Source organism: Etheostoma spectabile, chromosome 12, assembly GCF_008692095.1.
Source record: "Etheostoma spectabile isolate EspeVRDwgs_2016 chromosome 12, UIUC_Espe_1.0, whole genome shotgun sequence".
Classification (NCBI taxonomy): domain Eukaryota; kingdom Metazoa; phylum Chordata; class Actinopteri; order Perciformes; family Percidae; genus Etheostoma; species Etheostoma spectabile.
The window spans coordinates 17,686,483-17,707,270 of record NC_045744.1 but is presented as its reverse complement, the minus strand read 5'-3'; the positions used below and the strand labels follow the sequence as shown (position 1 = coordinate 17,707,270).

Here is a 20,788-nt window from a genome sequence, read left to right as displayed (position 1 = left end):
CACACAATCAGAATTTAAATCTGTGGCTTTCAAAGCCAGTATACAAAGATCCATTTTCATATGTTGATACATAAATATCCCGCTAAAGATCCTCCTAATGTAATTTTAGCCCAATATCAATATGGTGCTGGGGATAGCAACCCTCTTGTACTTTGGTAATCCCCTGGCTTTCCATCAAGTCAAAAAAAATCATTACTTTGTGTTTAATGCTAATTAGCAAATGTTAGCAAGATAACATGCTAAACTAAGATAGTGGACTTAACTGTACCTTAACATCAGTATTTTAACATTGTTATGATAATATAAGTATTGGATATACTGTACGTACATGTGCATATTAGTATCAGTGTCCTGGTAGCACACCCGGTCGAGCATGTGCTCTGTTTACTAGAGCATCCTACGCACAGAATGATTAAAAAATTAGATGTTCCAGTAAGTCTCAGAAGATCAGAATTAACAACAGATAAGAAGATCAGATTTTGTTCCTATGCAAAAATTATATTACACTTACATTATACTTTTTTCTGTTTTGTCCAATTTGCTTGCCCCAAATGAACCATCACCTCTTAGCCATTAACTAAGTGACTAAAATGTTATAGTGACCACTAATAAAGACTCAGCTGGTTTATTTTTTTTTATTTTTTTTATTCTTTAACTACCGAGTGCAGCAATGTGATAGTTTAGTAGGCAGAGTCCATATAAACACAAGCCCCACGTCAAACTCGCTATGTCAGTAAGTATCTGCCTGCTAAGGTGCCCATGAGCAACGTATCTACCAGCTCCAGGGTTGCTGTGCTGAGCCTGACCTCTGACCCCCCTGTTGATAAGGGGCAAGAGAAGACAGAATAACTCCTTCAGGGCTCAAGAATGTATCCCTGCAAACTGCATCTTTTCATTGCATCCACTCTTCACTGCTAGATGTGCACAAAATGTTCAGTACATGGACACGCAAATGTTCAAGTGTTTTCTTCTCCATGGTTCAATGAGACACATGTTTCTTTTATCAAAAATTCACACTCACTCTACAGCAGAATTTCAGTGGAACACTTTAAGTTACTTTCCTGTTTTTTTTCCTCTGGTCCTGATTTTGAGCCATTGTTTTGATCTTTGCTGTGTGCATTTGTATGAGAGTGTGTGCACGTGGGTGCGCTGCACTGTTTGATGCATCTCTTCCTGTAAAGTCATTTCTGAAGAACAAGAGTCAAAACTGCCCTTATCAGAGCATTCCACAGAGACCCTGCTTGTTTGTTTTTGTGTGTGTGTGTGTGTGTGTGTGTGTGTGTGTGTGTGTGTGTGTGTGTGTGGTGTGTGTGTGTGTGTGTGTGTGTGTGTGTGTGTGTGTGTGTGTGTTGTTGTGTGTACGTCTATCTGTGTCTGTATTAGTTTGTTTGTGTGGCCACTTGCATGGTGATACATATTTCTATGCATGATTTACAGCATCTGTGCATGTAAAGCTGTGTGTGTGTGTGTGTGGGTGGACTGTTCCTCAGAAATTTGTCTTGGCTTCTCTGTAGTTTGTCAAGACCCAATTTCCTCTCTGCTTTTTTTCTGAATCCTAGCATTTGGACCTCTCACTACCACTCTCAGACCTCAGAACAACCTTTTTCCACCAAAATTCATTGGTTGTGTGTGTGTGTGTGTGTGTGTGTGTGTGTGTGTGTGTGTGTGTGTGTGTGTGTGTGTGTGTGTGTGTGTGTGTGTGTGTGTGTGTGTGTGTGGTGTGTGTGTGTGTGTGTGCGTGCTCATGATGCACTGGGGTAATGACTCCCAGCTGTCTTGTCTGAACAGAAAGCACATCTGGTGGAAAGGGGGGGAGCGATTCCAAAAAAGAGAAGTAAATGTTAGCTTATCATAAGTTAAATGTAATATCTTGTGTTTTTGACCTTTAATATATGTACATAGGTGTATAGCATTTCAGATTTAGGAGCCGCACTGGAAAACATCTGACAGAATGTTATCACTCCCATATCTGGGCATGCTGCAGATGAACATGTATCTGCTGTTTGAATGTGTAGATTTGTGCATGTGCATGCATGTGCTTGCTTTGCTTTTATGTCTATATTGTCGCCTTGTCTTTTGTCTTTGTGATTGTTTGCACATGACAAAAATTAAGTTGCTCCTTGTGTGTTTTCCATGGAATAGTGAGAGAAAAGATATAACGGTGTTGGGAAAGTAGAGCTCTTTATGATTCTGGAACTGATTATACAGAAATCCCCCCAGACTGCAAAGTTCTTTCAGTCCATGTGAAAGGAATAATGAAAAAAAAGTGTGAGAGAGTATGTGTGTGCGTGCGTGCGTGCGTGCGTGCGTGCGTGCGTGTGTGTGTGTGTGCGTGTGTGTGTGTGTGTGTGTGTGTGAAAAAGAGGGGAACAGCGAGAAAGGCAGAGACTGGTTTACTCTTATTTGGGAGGGAGGTCATTCCTATTCTATGAGTCACACTTTTAAGAGAGACCAGAACCCCCCACCCTCTCAATCACACACACATGCACACGCACATGGACACGCACACGCTCTCTGCTCCATTCTCTTCTTCTCTTTTTAAGGAAAAACTCTTCCCCGGCCAAGGCAGAGAGAACAGCTTTATAACTCTGTCCAGAAGCGGCCCTTCTCCTCGTCCTACTCTTCTTTTCTTTGCCCTAAGTAAAATGTGGACTGCTGTCTCACCTCCAACCACCCCTAGACTGATCACAGCCCCACTACACCTTCAGATAAAGTTTAACTTAAAAAGCATGAGGGATTAAAACGGAAAAAGGTGTGTCTCTATGTTACGGTTCTGCAAGGGCAACATCAGCCATGTCTAATGATGGATGAAGTCAGCAAACTTTCATCAAAGGCCCCTTTGATGGGATATTCTTAAAGATATGAATTCCAGTCTCTGGTTATTTACGTAAGTATCTGCCATACTCAGTTGACCCAAATGTTCCCTTTATGTCCCTGTCCGTCATGGGACGAATGGATGTGGACTTGGATGTGAAAGCTAGGGCTGCACAACATACTGTTTTTTATCATCATTGTGACATCAACTGTCGCAATAAAAACATTGCGAAAGGCTGCGACATATCGTGGAAGACACTCAGAGACTTTTTGTGTTAGTTGAAATATAGTTGAAATTAAATATCAGTAGAAAACTGCACTTTAAAATGTAACAGTCAATCTTTTTTAAGTGGAGCTTTTCTATTCAATTCAATTCAATAAAAGAATGATGGAAATGGTTTCCTTTTATTTGTTTTAAATTCAACAATAATCAGCAGAATACTGAAAGAAGCAGTAAGGCAGAACTAAGTCCACTTTAATCAGTTGATTTATCAGTAATATTGTTATTGCTATATTCAACAACAGTATCACATATTGAATATTTTCTTCATATCGTGCAGCCCTAGTAAAAGCCTGTTCACAGCATCGCCTACTGTATCATGGCCTGGATAAAAAATGTGTGGAAGTGTTACTGGTTAATGTGTTTGCAACTCTGCAGGCCACATCAGAGAATTCAAGTAAATTAGACCCTCTGACCTGCTCAAGTGTTTGTCTGCAACATACACATAGCAACAGTGAACTGACACGAAACATGCTTTACATGTGTAGAAGTAAGTGTCTGTGCAGATGTGTACAAACATGGTAAATCCTCTCGCAGGGAGACCTCCCACCAATCCTCTAACACATACAGATAGGCAAACATGCAGCTGAAGCACCTACATGCATATAAACATGGTGAGCAGACTCATGAGCAATCTGTTGGTGTTTATATTGAGTATAAACTCTCCTCTCACTATGCCTAGTAATTGTAACCAGACCACTAGACATAAGCGGGGTCCGTGGTGTGTGTGTGTGTGTGTGTGTGTGTGTGTGTGGTGTATATCTTTATGAGTATGGGGGTTTAGTCTACTCTTTATCGTGTTCTATTTCAAACTGACTCACCACATGGGTGAGATTAACTGTGAAAACCTCCTAAATGCTCTATCTCAGGGACATGAAAGCTCAGTGTCCCCAGGGTTCCCATGTGTTCCGCTGAGGGACACATCCATGAAAATGTAATATCTACTGATACTAAAATGGCATTACAATGTGTTTGTGGAGGTGGGGGGGGGGCTGTTTAAAACTCAAGTTGCGCTTTGGCATCCTCTTTTACTGGTTCATTACAGTAATACTGGGGGTACACGCGCGCGCCTTTACACGGGCTCCTGAGGAGCCATGGCGCCTCCAAGCGGACAGCAGTGGGCACTGGGGTGCGTCGTACGCGTAGCCTACAGGAGGAGGGATCAGAGCTTGTTGCTGGGGCTGGACCGGGACAGGAGAGCGAACGGACGGCTCTTCTGCGGGAAGTGAAAGCCCATCCAGAGCTGTGTTTCCCATTTTCTAACTCCCGTATCTCCCTTTTCTTTCTCGGCTTTTACTTCCTGCAGATATGAGAAGATAACTCAACAGAGAATCAGCTGCTAACGAAGTTTTTGAAGTTGTTGGAAAGAGTTCAGGTAAGCAGCACTTTTACGCACAACTACCAATCTCTGTCTCTATCTCCCCCTATATGTCTCCTTCTTTCTCCTTGTGTCTATCTGTCTTTCTCTTTGCCTTTTTGCATGTCTTCAAACTTACTGTCATCAACAGAAATGAGGGGTTTTCCCAGACAAACCAAACTGCTGCGCAAGAACAATCTTTGAGTAGTGCGCAATTCCTTCAAAATCCAAGTAATAACCTATAAAAAAAAAAAAAAAAAAAATAAAACATGATATCAGTCGTGCTGGTATCTCTGCATGTTCTTGCATGATATTTACCTGTTCAGTGGTGAAAGGCTATGGGGTCTCCCACTCACTCCCATAGCCTGGACAGTGAGAGAGGAGTGGAAACATCTGCAGGAGCGACTCCTTTGAAGCTCACAGCTGTCCGTCCGCCAGAGGGGGCCACAGCAAAGCGCGTGGCTGGTTGGGTCGCACTTTCAAATTTTCCTAAAATTAGTTCTGAAAATATTTTTGTCGTTAGTGTAAATTGATTGTTCTTCAAATTACATAACATTTTTTTGTGCAATGGCATTTATTTACAGTGATTTTATATGATAAATGTTTTTCTTAAGAGGAAAACTTTTTCTCAGTCTCTTGTAAAGATGCATGAATACAGTTGGCAGGATGTCTAGTGGTGGACACTCGCTGGCTGAGATCTTACAGCTGATGAAGAGTTACTGATAGACCAACTGTATGCTTTGTTGACATGTTGCTACCAGTGTACTGAGTGTTCAGTGGATGAGAGAGGCCCTTCCTTTCTGCACATCCAGCAGGGCGGGATTAATAATCAGGCAAAGTGTGCACTGTCCCAGGTCCCACCTCTCAGGGGTCTTGAGGCCTCTTATTAAGTGTGTGTCCGCTGATTGGTTTGTGATAATCTGATTAATATTTAGTTTTGGAATATGCATACTTGAGATAACAAGGGACAGGCAGGTCCACATGAGTATCTGTCTTGTCAGAATTTAATTAAGAAATGGCAATAAACCAGAGCATGATTTTTCTCCCAGCAAGACCCTTCTTTGCAGCGCTGTGGAGGAAGGTCTGGCAATGTGAGACTACATGATCCAAATCTCTACATAAATTTGTGTTTAGTCAAATTACAAATAAGGATCAATGTGCCAGAGCCCCCAAACAGGTGAACAGAGGTTTGTTTTGAGGGAAAGCCTCTGGAGAGCTCTCTGCTGCCAAATGCATGTCTGTTCATTTTGTGTCATCACGCAGAGTCATGTTTGTAAAATCTGTTCTTGACTTGAAAACAGTGAGGTGCTATGTTTAGATGAGGTTGAAGTTCCATTTTTAAGCCTCAGAGTTTTAACATGTTTTCATGTTTCATTTGGTGAAACGGTTAGTCCTTCAAGCACTCAGGCCTGTATGTGTTTGGTGCATCTGATTGAACTTCTATTGGCAACATGTCAAGGCATGTTGTCCAGGTTTCTGCATTAATAATCCATTATAATCCATCTGTTGTTTCTATGTCCACCATTAAACACAAGAAAGAAAAGCCATGTGTAACTCTTGATCATTTACATAACTCTGTGGAAGCCATTTTGTTCCATGGGACATGGGACAGTCAATATTAGTCAGTGTTCTTCATACAATTAACTGACACCAGATACGGATGCATAAGAAATTATTAATATTTTTCGGAATAGTTTGTCAATCAACTACTACTCAAATCAAATTGTATTGTTATTCACCATTATTATTGTCATTCTCTATCATTATCCTACACCACAGTGAAAAGCTATTATTATTTTAAGATAACCACATATAATCAAATATGTTTTTCAATTTCTGTGTTTTTTCTGTATGTTCTGTCTTTTCTTTTTTCACTTTATTGATCTTGAGACATAAAGTGAGAAATACACAAACACATTTTTTGGCTCATTGGAGCGCCCTTGTGCCCTTGTGTGTCAGACAGGAGAAGAGGAAGATGCTTGGGTTAGAGGTCATCGTGGTCTGTCTTCTTTTTGGAGCCCTGACTCACGGCCAGTCAACAGAGTGCATTGCACTCAACGGTGAGTGCCATGAACCTGTTCCCTCACAGCCATAGTAACATGGCATGTTATAATGTCAACAGTTTAATGACATACCATGGAGCATTTCATCTTGCTGATTTAATGCATTGCACTTTTCATGGAAGCTTTACCTGTGTTTTATTCTGTTCCCTCCAGAGAGGAATGATTGTGCAGTAGATGTGTACTTCACAATAGACACATCTGAGACCATCGCCCTGCAGGAGTCACCCCCTGGAGCGCTGGTGGAGAGCATCAAGGTTCCTCATTTTTCCGCAATTTCCTCACTTAAACCTCAACACAAAATATCCCTGTTTTATAGTGTTATTTATGATGTATGTGTTTTTCCTTGTTGTTGTAGACATTCGCTGAGCAGTTTGCAGAGCGTTTGGAAGATGCTGAACTTAAAGGTGTCGTGCGGCTCAACTGGAACATCGGTGGACTGCACTTCTCTCAGGACCAGAGAGAGTTCAGTACCATCGGACCCAAGAGCAATTTCATCACTGTGAGTGACAAACACACATCCCTTCACATCCCATATACCATCAAGTTTAAGATTAAATAGTTTGTTTGGATCACATTTAGGTGTTTTATGTACTTAACTAAGTACTGAATTAAAGGATTTTGATAACGTTGAAATTTGGGTCCCTGGGCGGTTGAATGCTTTTCCTGATTGGTAATCCAGCCTTAACAAGTCACACTTGTCAATGTTTCCAGGGCGTCAAGGGAATCCGATACCTGGGTAAGGGTACTCACATCGATTGTGCCCTCACCAACATGACCGAGAAAATGCTGCGCTACCCCTCTACCACCAGCCCTGGTTTGGTCCGATTCGCTGTGGTCATCACCGACGGCCACGTAACTGGGAACCCATGCGGGGGCATCAAAATGGCAGCAGAGAGGGCTCGCGAAAAGGAGATCCATATGTTTGTCGTGGCAGCATCGAAGAACATCGAGGAGACGGGGCTGAGGGAGATCGCCAACTCTCCTGCGAGCGTCTACAGGAGGGAGTTCATGGCTGTGGATCTGAGCCAGGGCAGAGCCACCATACATACAGACACCATTGAGCGCATCATCAACACCATGGTAACACACAAAAATACCCACAGAGACACACAAAGAAACACAAAACATGCTGAATGCCTCTCCTGCTCACACCTTGTTCCATTTGTGTTCACAGAAACATTTGGCGTTTGTACAGGTAAGAATGTACACACTACTAATAACCATAAAGATTTATGTTTCAGACTGTATCAACACTGACTGTATGTCTTCATTTCCTGTGTGACATAGTGCTACAATGTGACCTGTCTGGAGACACCAGGGCCTGATGGTCCAACAGGTCCCAGAGGACAAAAAGTGAGCTTCACACACACGAACACACTCTTACAGAAACTGCACTCATGACTTACATCCTTAACCTTTTCATTCACATATTTTCTCCTTTTAACTCGTTGACTGCAGGGAGCTAAAGGAGACAACGGCGACCCAGGTCCAAAAGGATTAAAAGGTCGCCCAGGAGACCCCGGTATTGAGGGTCCCATTGGTCAGCCCGGTAGCAAAGTAAGACCCTGAACATCCACCTACCCATCAGCCCATATTTACTACAGTATGACAACTTTTGTTTGTATCTATAGTGTCATAAATTATTTTTCTTTTCTCTTTTTCCTCTTTGTAGGGACAACCAGGTGTACTAGGCGATAAGGTGAGGCATCACTTTCCTTTTGTGTGAATTAGGTCCATCGACGCATGCCTTAAGTCATTAAGTAAATAAATGGGTTTGTAGATGAAAGATAATAAAATCTGGGGTCAAATGAGTTCATAATCTGATTGTAGTAAAATGACTGCTGATCTTGTGTCTGCCCACAGGGAGAACTTGGTACTCAGGGGAAAAAGGTAAGACTTTTTTTGTCATTTATGATTTATTACTTACCAAATTACCAAATCTGTTAATTATCATTCATTTTGTAAAGGTATCGGTCTTTCTCTTCTAAGTGTCTCTTTTCTTTGACGTTAGGGTGTGGCTGGCGTTGGAGGGCGCAATGGTACAGATGGACAAAAGGTAGGAGCTGTACAAGGCTGATTTTGAGAAGTACATTTATGGAACAAGATGCAACCTAGTTATTACTAGACGTACTAAAACGGATTCTATTCCACAAGTCTCAAATAGTAGATGTCTGATTTTGAAGAGAAGCTCCAGTTTTGTAATGTAGTCTTTCCCCTTTATCTCATTCTTCTCAACAGGGTAAACTTGGACGGATTGGCGCTCCCGGCTGCAAAGGAGACCCAGGCGACAGAGTATGACATTCAGCACTATTTGAAACGATCAGTAGCGCCATAATGTGTTGTGTTATGGCCTATTTATGTTGTGTGTTTGATGCTTTAGGGTCCTGATGGTCACCCCGGAGACGTCGGTGAACGTGGTTTTGCTGGTACTAATGGAGAAAAGGTACATGGTCTTCACTTAAAAACAAAAATATGTCAGCAATCTAACATGTTGATAAGCTCTGCCTGACTGTGTGTGTGTGTGTGTGTGTGTGTGTGTGTGTGTGTGTGTGTGTGTGTGTGTGTGTGTGTGTGTGTGTGTGTGTGTGTGTGTGTGTGTGTGTGTGTGTGTGTGTGTGTGTGCATGCGTGTTTAGGGTGATGCCGGACGCCCTGGAAGACCTGGTCCATCTGGCCTGACTGGAGAGGCTGGACCAAAGGTAAACCTGGGCACAGGGATAGCTGCTATTTGCTTTGACAGACATTAGGTCTGAGGCCATGTTAATTGGTTCAAAGATTGTTGGAGGTGACAGGCTAAACTCTGGTGCTTCTTCTACAGGGAGAGAGGGGAAGTCCTGGATCACCTGGCGTCCCTGGACTGAAAGGAAATCCAGTAAGATAGCCAAACAGAAATACATTAAAAAACACTCATTATTTGCATCATGTAGCTCACCTGTGTGTTGTTCTTCTTAGGGAATCCCTGGAAATCCAGGACTCAGAGGAGAACCGGTAAGAACATCGGATTCACCCAACTTATAATGTCTCCCTTCATTGTTCGCCTGCAAGGCTTTATGTTGACTTTCCAATTGTTTTTGTGTTCTAGGGGAGAAGAGGAGACTATGGACCAAAGGGTGCTCAAGGGTCAGATGGAGCTAAGGGAGACAAGGTAGGAAAGGGTGCACACAGTTGCACAAAAGTGAAACATTTCTGCATTATGAACTTTTTGCCTTGACTCAAAGGATTTCCCTCATTATGAAACATTACTCCACCACTAGGGGGCTCAACGCTGATTTTATGTTTTAGGGTGAAATGGGGCCAGAGGGCTTGAGAGGACTTCCAGGTGAAGTTGGAAGTAAAGGAACAAAGGTTAGAAGATTTGTATTATCTTCATTATTTTGTATATGTTATATGAACCATACACAACTCTTTTATCTAACCACTACTGTTGCACCTGTCATCAACTTTCTGTCTCTTTGTCTCTCTCACTTTCTTTCTATGAACAGGGAGACAATGGCCTGCCAGGCCCCAGGGGACCACCGGGGACAGCAGGAGAGGCTGGGAAAAATGTAGGTTAAGGGTCTTATTTGAGCATCATGTTAAAAAGATATATTACATAATCTAGTTTACATTAACACTGTTGGTATTATAGGGCACCAGAGGTGACCCTGGTGATGCTGGACCAAGAGGTGATCCTGGACAGACTGGACCAAAGGTATGTGTGTGAAAGTGTGTTAGCATCTTCCTTGGACCCTTTTTAGGGTCTCTATAGCTGCAGTTTGTCTTGACTATTCCTTTTATCTCTACTCAGGGAGACCCTGGAAGACCTGGCTTCAGCTATCCTGGGCCAAGAGGATCATCGGTAATGTACACATGCACTTTGTCTCTTTGCATTTGCTAGCGAGAGTGACACACTCGCCTGAGAAACCTTACCTCCGCTGTTGTACAGGGTGAGAGAGGAGAGAAGGGCAATCGTGGACCTCGCGGCGGCAGAGGAGACTGTGGTCCAAAGGGTGAACCAGGAAATAAAGGACCTTTGGGAGAGGGCGTGAGTAACTCATTGTAGTTGGATGTATGTTGTTACTGAAGCAAGAGGTGTACAGTGCAGGTACACAATGCTATTTTCTCTGCTTACAACAGGGTGAGCCAGGATCTCAGGGGGAACCTGGCCTAAGAGGGCCAAGAGGAGAGCTTGGGCGTGATGTAAGTATACAAAAAAAGCACTGTAAATCAGGAAAACACACATACAGGTGCTTTTCTACTCACTGATATAGAGAATTGGATCCAGCTAGGAAATGCCAACCTAAGCTGGTGTTTTCATATGTTTACTTGTTACTGATTAGCTTTATCTCCAAGCAATCCAAAACCAGATGAAAGCTGAGTGGCAGGATGTGATATTTTTGTGTTCTCTTCCTCCACAGGGAGATCCTGGCCCTGAGGGAGATCCTGGCCTTACTGTAAGAGCATTTCATCTAACTCTTTTGTCACTGGCACATCAATAGAATTATGATAGATATAATGATATTATGTTTGTTTTTTTAATGCAGGAATGTGATGTCATGAACTACATCAGGGAAACATGTGGCTGCTGTGGTGAGTTTAGTTACCACTGGGTTTCTATTCCGTGGTCTGAACACGCTCTGATAGGCTATCAGATTCTTACAGTCTGTGTATTTATCTGCAGATTGTGAGAAACAATGTGGAGCCCTGGACATTGTGTTTGTGATCGACAGCTCTGAGTCAGTGGGTCTGACTAACTTCACCCTGGAGAAGAACTTTGTCATCAACACCATCAACAGACTGGGATCCTTTGCTAAAGACCCTAATTCAGAAACAGGTAGACATGCAAATGTTCCCTTGCTTTTTAGATGACTACAGAATTAGTCTAAAAAACTTTACAAGATGGCTGCCAACTTGGCGTAAACACGGTTGCCTGTTTTCCCAGGCACAAGAGTGGGAGTTGTTCAGTACAGTCACAGTGGAACTTTCCAGGCCATCCAGCTCAACGACCCCAAGATTGATTCACTGACTGCTTTCAAGGTCTGAAACACAAACACATGTGCCAACTGCTTTGAAATATATTTTAGGGTATACACAGGGTACTCATTTTGTCTCTTCTGTCCAGCTGTTTCTTAATTAATTAGGGCTGATGTGCCGTCAGACCCATTGTGCTGTCTGCACACATAAGAGAGACATCACAATAATGTTTACATGTTCCTCTTACTATATTTCTGACATTTACCCATATATACTGTACATGCATACACACATACATACGTACATACGTACATACAGTACATACGTACATACATACTTACACACATACATACATACATACATTATTATTTTTAAAGAAACACATTTAACCATTCTACTGGGTGACATTTTTCTACAGGACCATGAGCATGATCTTCCTGGTGTCCACACTGAGTACTGACCTCACATCATGTACCACTGTACGTACACATCCCTCACATTCTTGACTGACTTTTCAGGATGCAGTAAAGCGCTTGGAGTGGATTGCTGGAGGAACATGGACTCCATCAGCTCTGAAGTACGCCTATGATAACTTGATTAGGGACAGCCGCAGAGCCAAAGCCAATGTCACTGTTGTTGTCATCACAGACGGACGCTTTGACCCCAGAGATGACGACACGCTGCTCAAATACCTCTGCAGGTGCCTGGCCCTGGGGCAGTATTTTGAGATTTAAAATTATTATTATGTGGAAGAAAAATGTTGCAAATGCAATCTATCTCATTGCTTGTGTTTGTGTTAGCGATGGATACAATGTTGACGTAAGTGCCATCGGGATCGGGGACATGTTCGACCAGATTGAGGAGAATGAGAGTCTGAAGAGTATCGCCTGCCAGAAAGATGGCAGGGTGCTGGGCATGAAGCGCTTTGCAGACCTGGTGGCTGAGGAGTTCATCAACAAGATTGAAACCGTGCTCTGTCCAGGTACACTCATTAGGAAAGCACACATAACGTACAGTACGTTCATCTGGTGGATTATGCAGCTGTTTTCTTTAGTGCTTTTTGTCTGACATTTGTCTTTATTTTCATTTTAGAGCCTGTCATCAAATGCCCTGATCTCCCCTGTAAATCAGGTAAGATTTTAAAATATTATGTATCACTTAATGTCTCCTCTTTTAATATTTTCAGCATTTTGGCCTGGGTAACTAGCATTTTAAGGTGTCAATATACTTCAATTAAGTGCTTGTCAAATTGTCAAACAGAGTCTGAAAAAGCATTTGATTTCAGGGGTAAATGTTGGACAATCTTTTTTCATTCTTTACACATCATTTTTCGTGTGTGTACAATCTAGTGCAATTTGAGGAGAGACTGTCCAAAAGTGTTCACTGTTTTCCCCATTTTTATGTTTCAACATGCCCTGCACATTTCTGACAGCAGGCTTTTTGCCCCATCTTCAAATGTGGCTGTTCAAAACATTGAAAGTATAAACATTTTGTTTTTTTGGACATGTGCGGACAACACCTGGAACCAACTAGTCTAGTTGTAGCATAAGCTATGTTTCCATCCACACAATTTTATCCAAATTAAGTGATATTGAATGAAAAAAATTCCTTATGGAAACAGTAAAATTTGATGGAATTTCCTGATTATTGACTCAATGGAAGTACGTTTGGTCTCATTGGATTTTATCTTGATCGATATACGGCTTATGCGATAAACGCTGATGGAAACGTTATTTGCCAAATAAATAATGAATTGTGATTAAGTTTTAGGTCAATTTTGGAGAAGAAGAAGTTTTAGTTCATTTCTGCCCAGTATTTCCGCTCTGTTTGCACACATTGCAGGTGTCAACAAAGACAGATGTAAGTGAACGAGGAGACGAGAGACTTTTTGAATTTAATTTATCAGGAACCCGCAAAGGAAATGGCCAGCAAAGCTTACGACAAGTTGGGGGATGTCCCTTGGAGTAAATGGAAGGCCCTCAAACAGCGAGACATGTGATTCAATGCGAAAATGAATGGAAACACCAAAAAATGTCTAAAATCAATTTGATACACCAATTTTATCGCAAAACAGCACGTGACGTCATTACGCACAGGTTTTCATTCGCTTTAAAGCCGTTGGATGGAAACACACTTTCATCAGCTTTATTTGCATGAGAAAGTTTTTAATGAACTTCCGATAATTTGATTGACAAGTGGATGGAAACGTAGCTATAGGGATGCCTTTAAGCTAGCTAGGATTACACATGTTTTGGCTTACATTTAGATCAATACGTTTATTTACCAACTTAATTTTACCTCCTTTGCTATGATGCAGTTAATTGTAAAGCCAACACACAAGACCAAATTTACAATTTAGTGCAACTCGGTGTAGCTACGGCATCTTTGTTGGCTGTGTTGATGCGTCGTGTCTGTGGGACCTTGCCCACAATGTTATTCCGCCCGCTTGTTTCAGGAGGGGGCGTCACAGCGGGGCAAGCCCCTTCCCCCTGGAAGCCACTGGCCGAGGAAAGCAGCCCCTCATTGGTCCCCACCTCTTTGGAGGGTGTGACCAGCCTGCTAAACAACCTGAGCGAGCAGCAGTATGGGGTTGGCATTGCAACTATGGCGTACACAGCCCAGAGAGCCAAACTTGCCCATGGAGCGGACAGGCAGCAGTGGACCCAGCTGTTCATCAACTCCTTCAAATATGTCTATGGAGACATTATGGGAGACCCAGAGAAAGCCTTAGGACTCTGCTAATGCTAATAATCTAACCATGCTACCTCGCCATTATGGACGCCAATAACTAATAAGCTTACTGCTGGACATAAAGTAGATTTTATTAAAACTGTGGGCATTTTTTTAACTCTATGGGTGCAATTTACACCTGGGCTGAAGCAAAAGGACTGCATGATATAAAGCGGGCCAGGTCCTAATGTTTCCCAGCAGCCTTATACTGCATGTGCACTTACTGTGTATGATGGGCCAACATTCAAAATGGGATGATCCCTCTCCTCATAGAATATTTCTGAATAAACAACATGGAGCTGTCTCTCAAAATAGTCAGTCTGTTTGAAAGATGATACATGAAATTTCTTCCATCTTAGTGCAGGAACGTTTTCCATTTACATGCAAAGTGGATGTTGTCTGGTTGTTGGTGGCAGATTGGTCTGCAGAGCCATTCGTGTTGCTTCTGTATAGTGTACAGTGGCTCTTTTGATGAAGCCTCATTTCCACTGTGAATGACAAGCTTGTTGAATCATTCTGATGGCATTTATATTGCTGTTTTCCAAATATCCATGGTTACGGCCTTTACTTTTTTATTCTTGTGCTCTGTGAATGAGTCATGTTGGTGAAAAGGCCATGACATGTGGAAAATACACTCAGTATGGCCTACTGCATATTAGTCAGAAGTTGGTGTTTGTGGATGTTTGGTTAATTGACATGGCACGGACAATTTTGCATGTGGCTTAGCTTGTATGATGACTAGAGGAAACTGACTACATGGCTTTAACCAAATGTTATGGTATCATCTGTTACTGTAACTTGCTGATGTGAACTATGTTGTTTTGTATGAAATGTATTCATGTTTTTATGCCATCTCAAGAGAATAAAACCATAGAGCAAACTAAAAAAGTGCTTTCTTGATGAGGTCACTATTGATATGAGAAGGGTTAGATGAAGACGAAATACATATATTTTTTTTTACAGTAGATGTTTTTGCTGGCTTTGACCTCTAAGCATGTAGAGCTGTGTTTTGGCTTTAGCTTGCTGAACACCATGTTTGATTTAAAACTTCATGTATGTGTGTGCGTCTGTTCCAGAACCTGCCGTGGCTAGCTGTGTTCAGCGGCCAGTGGATGTGGTGTTCCTATTGGATGGATCTGAAAGGATGGGACTGGAGGCCCACCGCAAGGCCAAAGAGTTTATTGAGAACGTAGCTCGCCAGCTCACCCTTGCCAACGGCCGTTCAGATGAGAGGAATGCCCGCTTGGCTTTGCTGCAGTACGGCAGCCCTACAGAACAAAGGGTGGAGTTTGCGCTCACGCACAATCTTACAGTGATCTCTGATTCGCTGGCAAGGATGACCTACATGGACTCCTCTTCTGCTCTGGGCCGCGCCATCATCCATGCTGTCAACAATCTGGTGGTTCCACAGGTATATATAAACACATGTCTTGGATTTGTAGGAAGGTAATCCATGCCAGAAACATGTAAAATAATAGTTAAAGACTTTTGGAAATTTTCTTTTTTTCTTGAGCAAGAAAAGAAGATCAATACCACTCTTGTGTCTGTAGTTTAAATATGAAACTACAGCCAGCAGGCGACTGTGGCTTAGCTTTGCATAAAAACTAAAAAAATTCAATAACAGCTAGCTTGGCTATTTCCAAAATGACAAAATACCAACTCTGAAACTCACAAATTAACATGTAGTATCTTGATTAAAAAAAAAAAACATTTAGTAGTATTTTGACAGGCGGTTATGTCTCGATCAAATGCAGTGACTTCCTTCAAGGTGACAACAAGGAAGTCACTGCCAAGAATAGTTCAGCATATCCCCAAACGGCTGCCGATCCGCTCCGGAATGGCGTCGGAGTAATTTGGTTTCCATTAAAGTCAATGTGTGTCTCATGACCTGTTGGGGTTGAGATGGATAGTGGCAATAACAGTCACAGTAAAAAATAATGGAATAGTGACTGAAATATAGTTATTTTTTAGTAGTTCATGGCATTGCAGGGCACAGAACGGCATTACAAGGCACAGCAGAGCGTAGAAGGGCACCGCAGAGCGTAGCAGGATGTAGCAGGGCACTGCTGAGCGTAGCAGGATGTAGTAAAGCACCTCAGAGCGTAGCAGGATGTAACAGGGCATCGCAGAGCGTAGCAGGATGTAACAGGGCATCGCAGAGCGTAGCAGGATGTAGGAGTGCACCTCAGAGTGTAGCAGGATGTAACAGGGCATTGCAGAGCGCAGCAGGATGTAGCAGGACACCGCAGAGTGTAGCAGGATGTAGCAGGGCACCTCAGAGTGTAGCAGGATGTAGCAGGGCATCGCAGAGCGTAGCAGGATGTAACAGGGCATCGCAGAGCGTAGCAGGATGTAGCAGGACACTGCTGAGCGTAGCAGGATGTAGTAAAGCACCTCAGAGCGTAGCAGGATGTAACAGGGCATCGCAGAGCGTAGCAGGATGTAACAGGGCATCGCAGAGCGTAGCAGGATGTAGGAGTGCACCTCAGAGTGTAGCAGGATGTAACAGGGCATTCCAGAGCGTAGCAGGATGTAGCAGGGCACCTCAGAGTGTAGCAGGATGTAGCAGGGCATCGCAGAGCGTAGCAGGATGTAACAGGGCACCGCGGAGTGTAGCAGGATGTTGCAGGGCATCGCAGAGCGTAGCAGGATGTAACAGGGCACCGCGGAGTGTAGCAGGATGTTGCAGGGCATTGCAGAGCGTAGCAGGATGTAGTAAAGCACCTCAGAGCGTAGCAGGGTGTAACAGGGCATCGCAGAGCGTAGCAGGATGTAGTAAAGCACCTCAGAGCATAGCAGGATGTAACAGGGCACCGCGGAGTGTAGCAGGATGTAACAGGGCACCGCGGAGTGTAGCAGGATGTAACAGGGCATCGCAGGACGTGTAGCAGGACCACGGCGACAGCTGCAAACATGATGATACTCCCTGATCCAAGGAAACATGCTGGGGGGAAAAGAGCATAAGGACTCCGGGGAATGACTCCCCAGAGTTAGGTTAGTAACCGGCATTTATGGGACATGGATGCACACAAATGGAAAGATAAAGGAGAAGAGGAGCTCAGTGTATCAAAGGAAATCCCCCGGCTTTCCAAAACTATTACAGCATAAGTAAGATAATACAAATACAAACATAAACAAATAAAACAGATAAAACAAAAAAAATATCCGGTTAATTTTCAAAATAAAACAGACAGTGCTCACGGCGGATCATATTTCCCAGCACTACACCTTGAAAACACAGCACAGAGTTGTTTCCTCTCTACTCTTCTGGATGGAAACAAACTGTTGTTTTTGTGGTTCTATTCTACATGAATTTGCGAAAACTTGTGGGTCCTCGAGATTCAGCTGTCACTCATGGCTGCAGCCGTTCCGCAACAAATCCGGACCTGGTGGGTGTTGACAGACGGTGGAGTACAAAGCTGACATGCAGCCGTTCCGCATCCTGTGGAATTTGGGGGTCTCAATTTGTCAGTTTTACACTTTGTTTCCCACACAAAATAAACAGTTAAGACATGTGACATGTTTACTAGTCAGTTAGTGGAAATTTAACCTTTGGACAGCAGACTAGCCGTTTGCAGTCTTAGTGCTAAACTAAGCTAATCCCCTGCTTAATCAGCTTCATATTTACTGAACGGATACAGCTTGGATACCAGGGACAGTTGTAACAGGAGACGGTTGTAACGCCTTGAATTCTTCCAATTAGAAACAACCTAGAGTAATGACACTCAGTGTGCTCATGCTCAGTAGTTTCCCTACATTCTTGCTAAAAAGGGAGCCACATTTGGAACTTTCTGGTGGCGTTACCTACAAATGGTTGTTTTTGAGGTAAAATAAATTACTTTTCTTTCTTTCTTTTTTCTTTCTTTCTTACTTTTTTGGATGATGTTATAAGATCAAATGTCTATGAACAATATACAAGTATTCACTGCTTTGTAAGCTAAAAATTGAAATGGCTAACAAGTTGCAAACTAGCAGTCAAGCTAGCTCACATGAGATGCAAACATGGTTGGTGACGGTTGCAACAGGGTGTTACAACCGTCTTTTTTGGTAAAGACGTCTTTTTTTAGGTAATCATTACTTAAAAACATGAAATGAATAGTCACAATAACATGACTGATACATTTTTGAGTATATAATTGATTCATATTAGTGTATATTTTAGATATGTTGCAACCGTCCCCGACATGTGTTACAACTGTCCCAGCAGTGGAGAGAAAATTAAAATTAATTTTGCAACCTGTACATATTTCATAAAGCCTCTCAATTCTGGAGGATTTGATTTTACCTTTGGCTTTTTCAACTTTGGTTACATTGTTTCAGCCACTGACAGATTGAAGTTTATAATATAACAAATCGGTGATATTTCAGTGTAAATGTTTTTTGATGTATTGCTAAAAATTGCAAAAAGTATTACAACTGCACCCTGGTCTCCTATGATGAGGACAATAAGCTAATGACCTCCTGGCTCCAGCTTGTACTTAATAGTGTGACATTCTGGGATACATGCCTATTTACTTTCATGCCATGAGATAAGATGAGTGGTATCAATCTTCTCATCTTATCTCCAGGCAATGAAGCAAATAATCATATATCCCAGAATGTCACACTATTCTTTTAAGTAGGCTACTGGCTCAAGCTCCTTATAAACACACAAATATGAAAGCGGTATCAATCTTATTATCTACCTCTGGGTAAGAAAGACAAAGAGTGTATTCCCTTAACATTGCGTGTTGTGTTTGTAGCAGGGAGACCGCTTGGCTCGTCGCAACGCTGAGCTGGCCTTTGTGTTCATCACTGATGGCATCACAGCCAGTGAACAACTGGATGAGGGCGTTACGGCTATGAGGCGAGCGGAAGGTGTTCCCACGGTCATCGCCATGGGAGCAGACACAGACGAAGAGGTGCTGAGTAAGGTGTCGCTAGGGGACATGTCGGCCGTCTTTAGAGGAGCTGACTACAGTATGCTGAACAAACCCTCATTCTTTGAGCGCTTTATCCGCTGGATATGCTAGTGAGGAACTGTAACTTTCTACATACAATTAGAACCCATATAATTAAAGAAGGGCCAGCTCCTTCAGCATACACGTAAACACACAGCACCATCAGCAACCCTGTGTGATCATTTATAACTGGATGTAAGGCACTGAGGCGGCTACATATCCTATTGTTATGGGTGAAGATTCATTTACAAAAGCAAATTCAATGTAGGACCAGCTGCAGACTCACACAAACACATTTGTAACTTGATTGTAATATTAATTCTAAATTGGTCAGCCCTTCCAACCCAAGACACTCATAAGTAGAAGACTGTATGAATATTGAATGTGTACGAAACTAATTGTACGCTTTATTTTGGTTTTATATTGTATCGATTTTCAGTTTGCAGTGTGTTGCTCCCTCTTTCACACACACACACACACACACACACACACACCACACACACACACACACACACACACACACACACAGTCTGTCTTCACAGAGTCAGTATTTACTTTAATGGTGCTAAAGTAGAAATAAAGAAAAAAGCCACGTTAGTGGTTCTGAAAGCTTTTTTTTACATCATGTTATGCTGTAATTACTGTAGGTTGTTTCAGGGGGGAAATCATGTAGACATGTCTTCTTCAGGGGGAAATAGTATCTCATATTACAGTAATGTCCTACACTCAGCCACATGAGAATCACACACAAGCACACCCATATGCTGTAGTTATTGACACATGCTTTGACAGACAAACATAAAAGAACCAAATCTGTAAACATGAAGTCCAAATAAATCCTTGTGTGGTTACCCCAGCACTGTCTTTTGTGTTTGCAAGATACATAAATGTGTGATGTGTTATATGTTTTTGATCCCTGTGCAATTTCTCATTAAATCATTGTCATCTTAGCAGAAAGGAAGTGGCTCTCCAGAATAACTTTCAGTAAAGAAAAGAGTTATAGAACACGTATGTAACACAAACATACATGATACATTTCATCGTTTTGAAATGTAATATTTATCCCCTCTCCATAATAACAAAAAATGTGTTCCCAAATGTGTTCCCAAGTTATTGTTTATGCCATAAGAAAAATTCTCTCTTTGAGCTATGACATTGAGTCCAAAAATGGGTTTTGTGCATCTGGCTCCCTCTGCTGTGAACAGAAATACAAAGCAGCCAAGTCATCCGTGTGTTCAGACTAATCTACAGTATTACATTATATTCCAATTTCCCCCTTTTTATTGGCAAACATATAATGCATTACTTTTTACTGCATTACATTGATTTGACAGCTTGTTATTTGTTACTTTGCAGATTTGGGTTATTAATGCAAATATAAAACATTCTGTCAGATAAAATGAGCTATTATCATAGGTTAAACTACCCAGGAGTTTATAAAGTGATTCAAATTAATCCCACCTTTACCAGCTGCAAGATTTAAGTGATGAACACATTAATGCATATTTATAATCCAGTAATATAATAGGATTTTTTTTTTTTCTGAAACTAGGCCATTCTGTATAATGGCTACTTTAACTGTTAGAACTGTAAGTATATTAATTTGCTAATATTTATGAAGCCTACTTATTTAAATGCATAACTTTTAGGCC

General features: G+C 42.1%; 1 protein-coding gene across 3 annotated transcripts; it reads left to right on the top strand.

Annotated features, from left to right (window-relative positions):
- The first annotated feature begins 4,216 nt into the window (after positions 1-4,216).
- col6a2 (collagen, type VI, alpha 2) lies at positions 4,217-20,038 on the top strand. Of its 3 annotated transcripts, XM_032530789.1 has the most exons (32): positions 4,218-4,469; positions 6,411-6,511; positions 6,668-6,768; positions 6,870-7,013; positions 7,226-7,594; positions 7,689-7,709; positions 7,802-7,867; positions 7,973-8,071; positions 8,187-8,213; positions 8,378-8,404; positions 8,526-8,570; positions 8,753-8,806; positions 8,895-8,957; positions 9,150-9,212; positions 9,332-9,385; positions 9,466-9,501; positions 9,596-9,658; positions 9,796-9,858; positions 9,996-10,058; positions 10,142-10,204; positions 10,301-10,351; positions 10,439-10,537; positions 10,630-10,692; positions 10,911-10,946; positions 11,037-11,082; positions 11,174-11,326; positions 11,435-11,529; positions 11,985-12,166; positions 12,267-12,448; positions 12,559-12,597; positions 15,273-15,607; positions 18,939-20,038. In XM_032530789.1, the coding sequence occupies exons 2-32, from the start codon at positions 6,427-6,429 to the stop codon at positions 19,206-19,208; spliced, it is 3,057 nt and encodes a 1,018-aa protein (XP_032386680.1). In that variant the 5' UTR covers positions 4,218-4,469; positions 6,411-6,426; the 3' UTR covers positions 19,209-20,038. The 3 variants fall into 3 exon arrangements, with proteins under 3 accessions (XP_032386681.1, XP_032386680.1, XP_032386682.1); XM_032530790.1 differs by lacking the exons at positions 15,273-15,607; positions 18,939-20,038 and adding an exon at positions 13,922-15,087 and having other exon boundaries at positions 4,217-4,469; XM_032530791.1 differs by lacking the exons at positions 9,332-9,385; positions 9,466-9,501; positions 9,596-9,658; ... (1 more) ...; positions 9,996-10,058; positions 10,142-10,204.
- Positions 20,039-20,788: the final 750 nt, after the last annotated feature.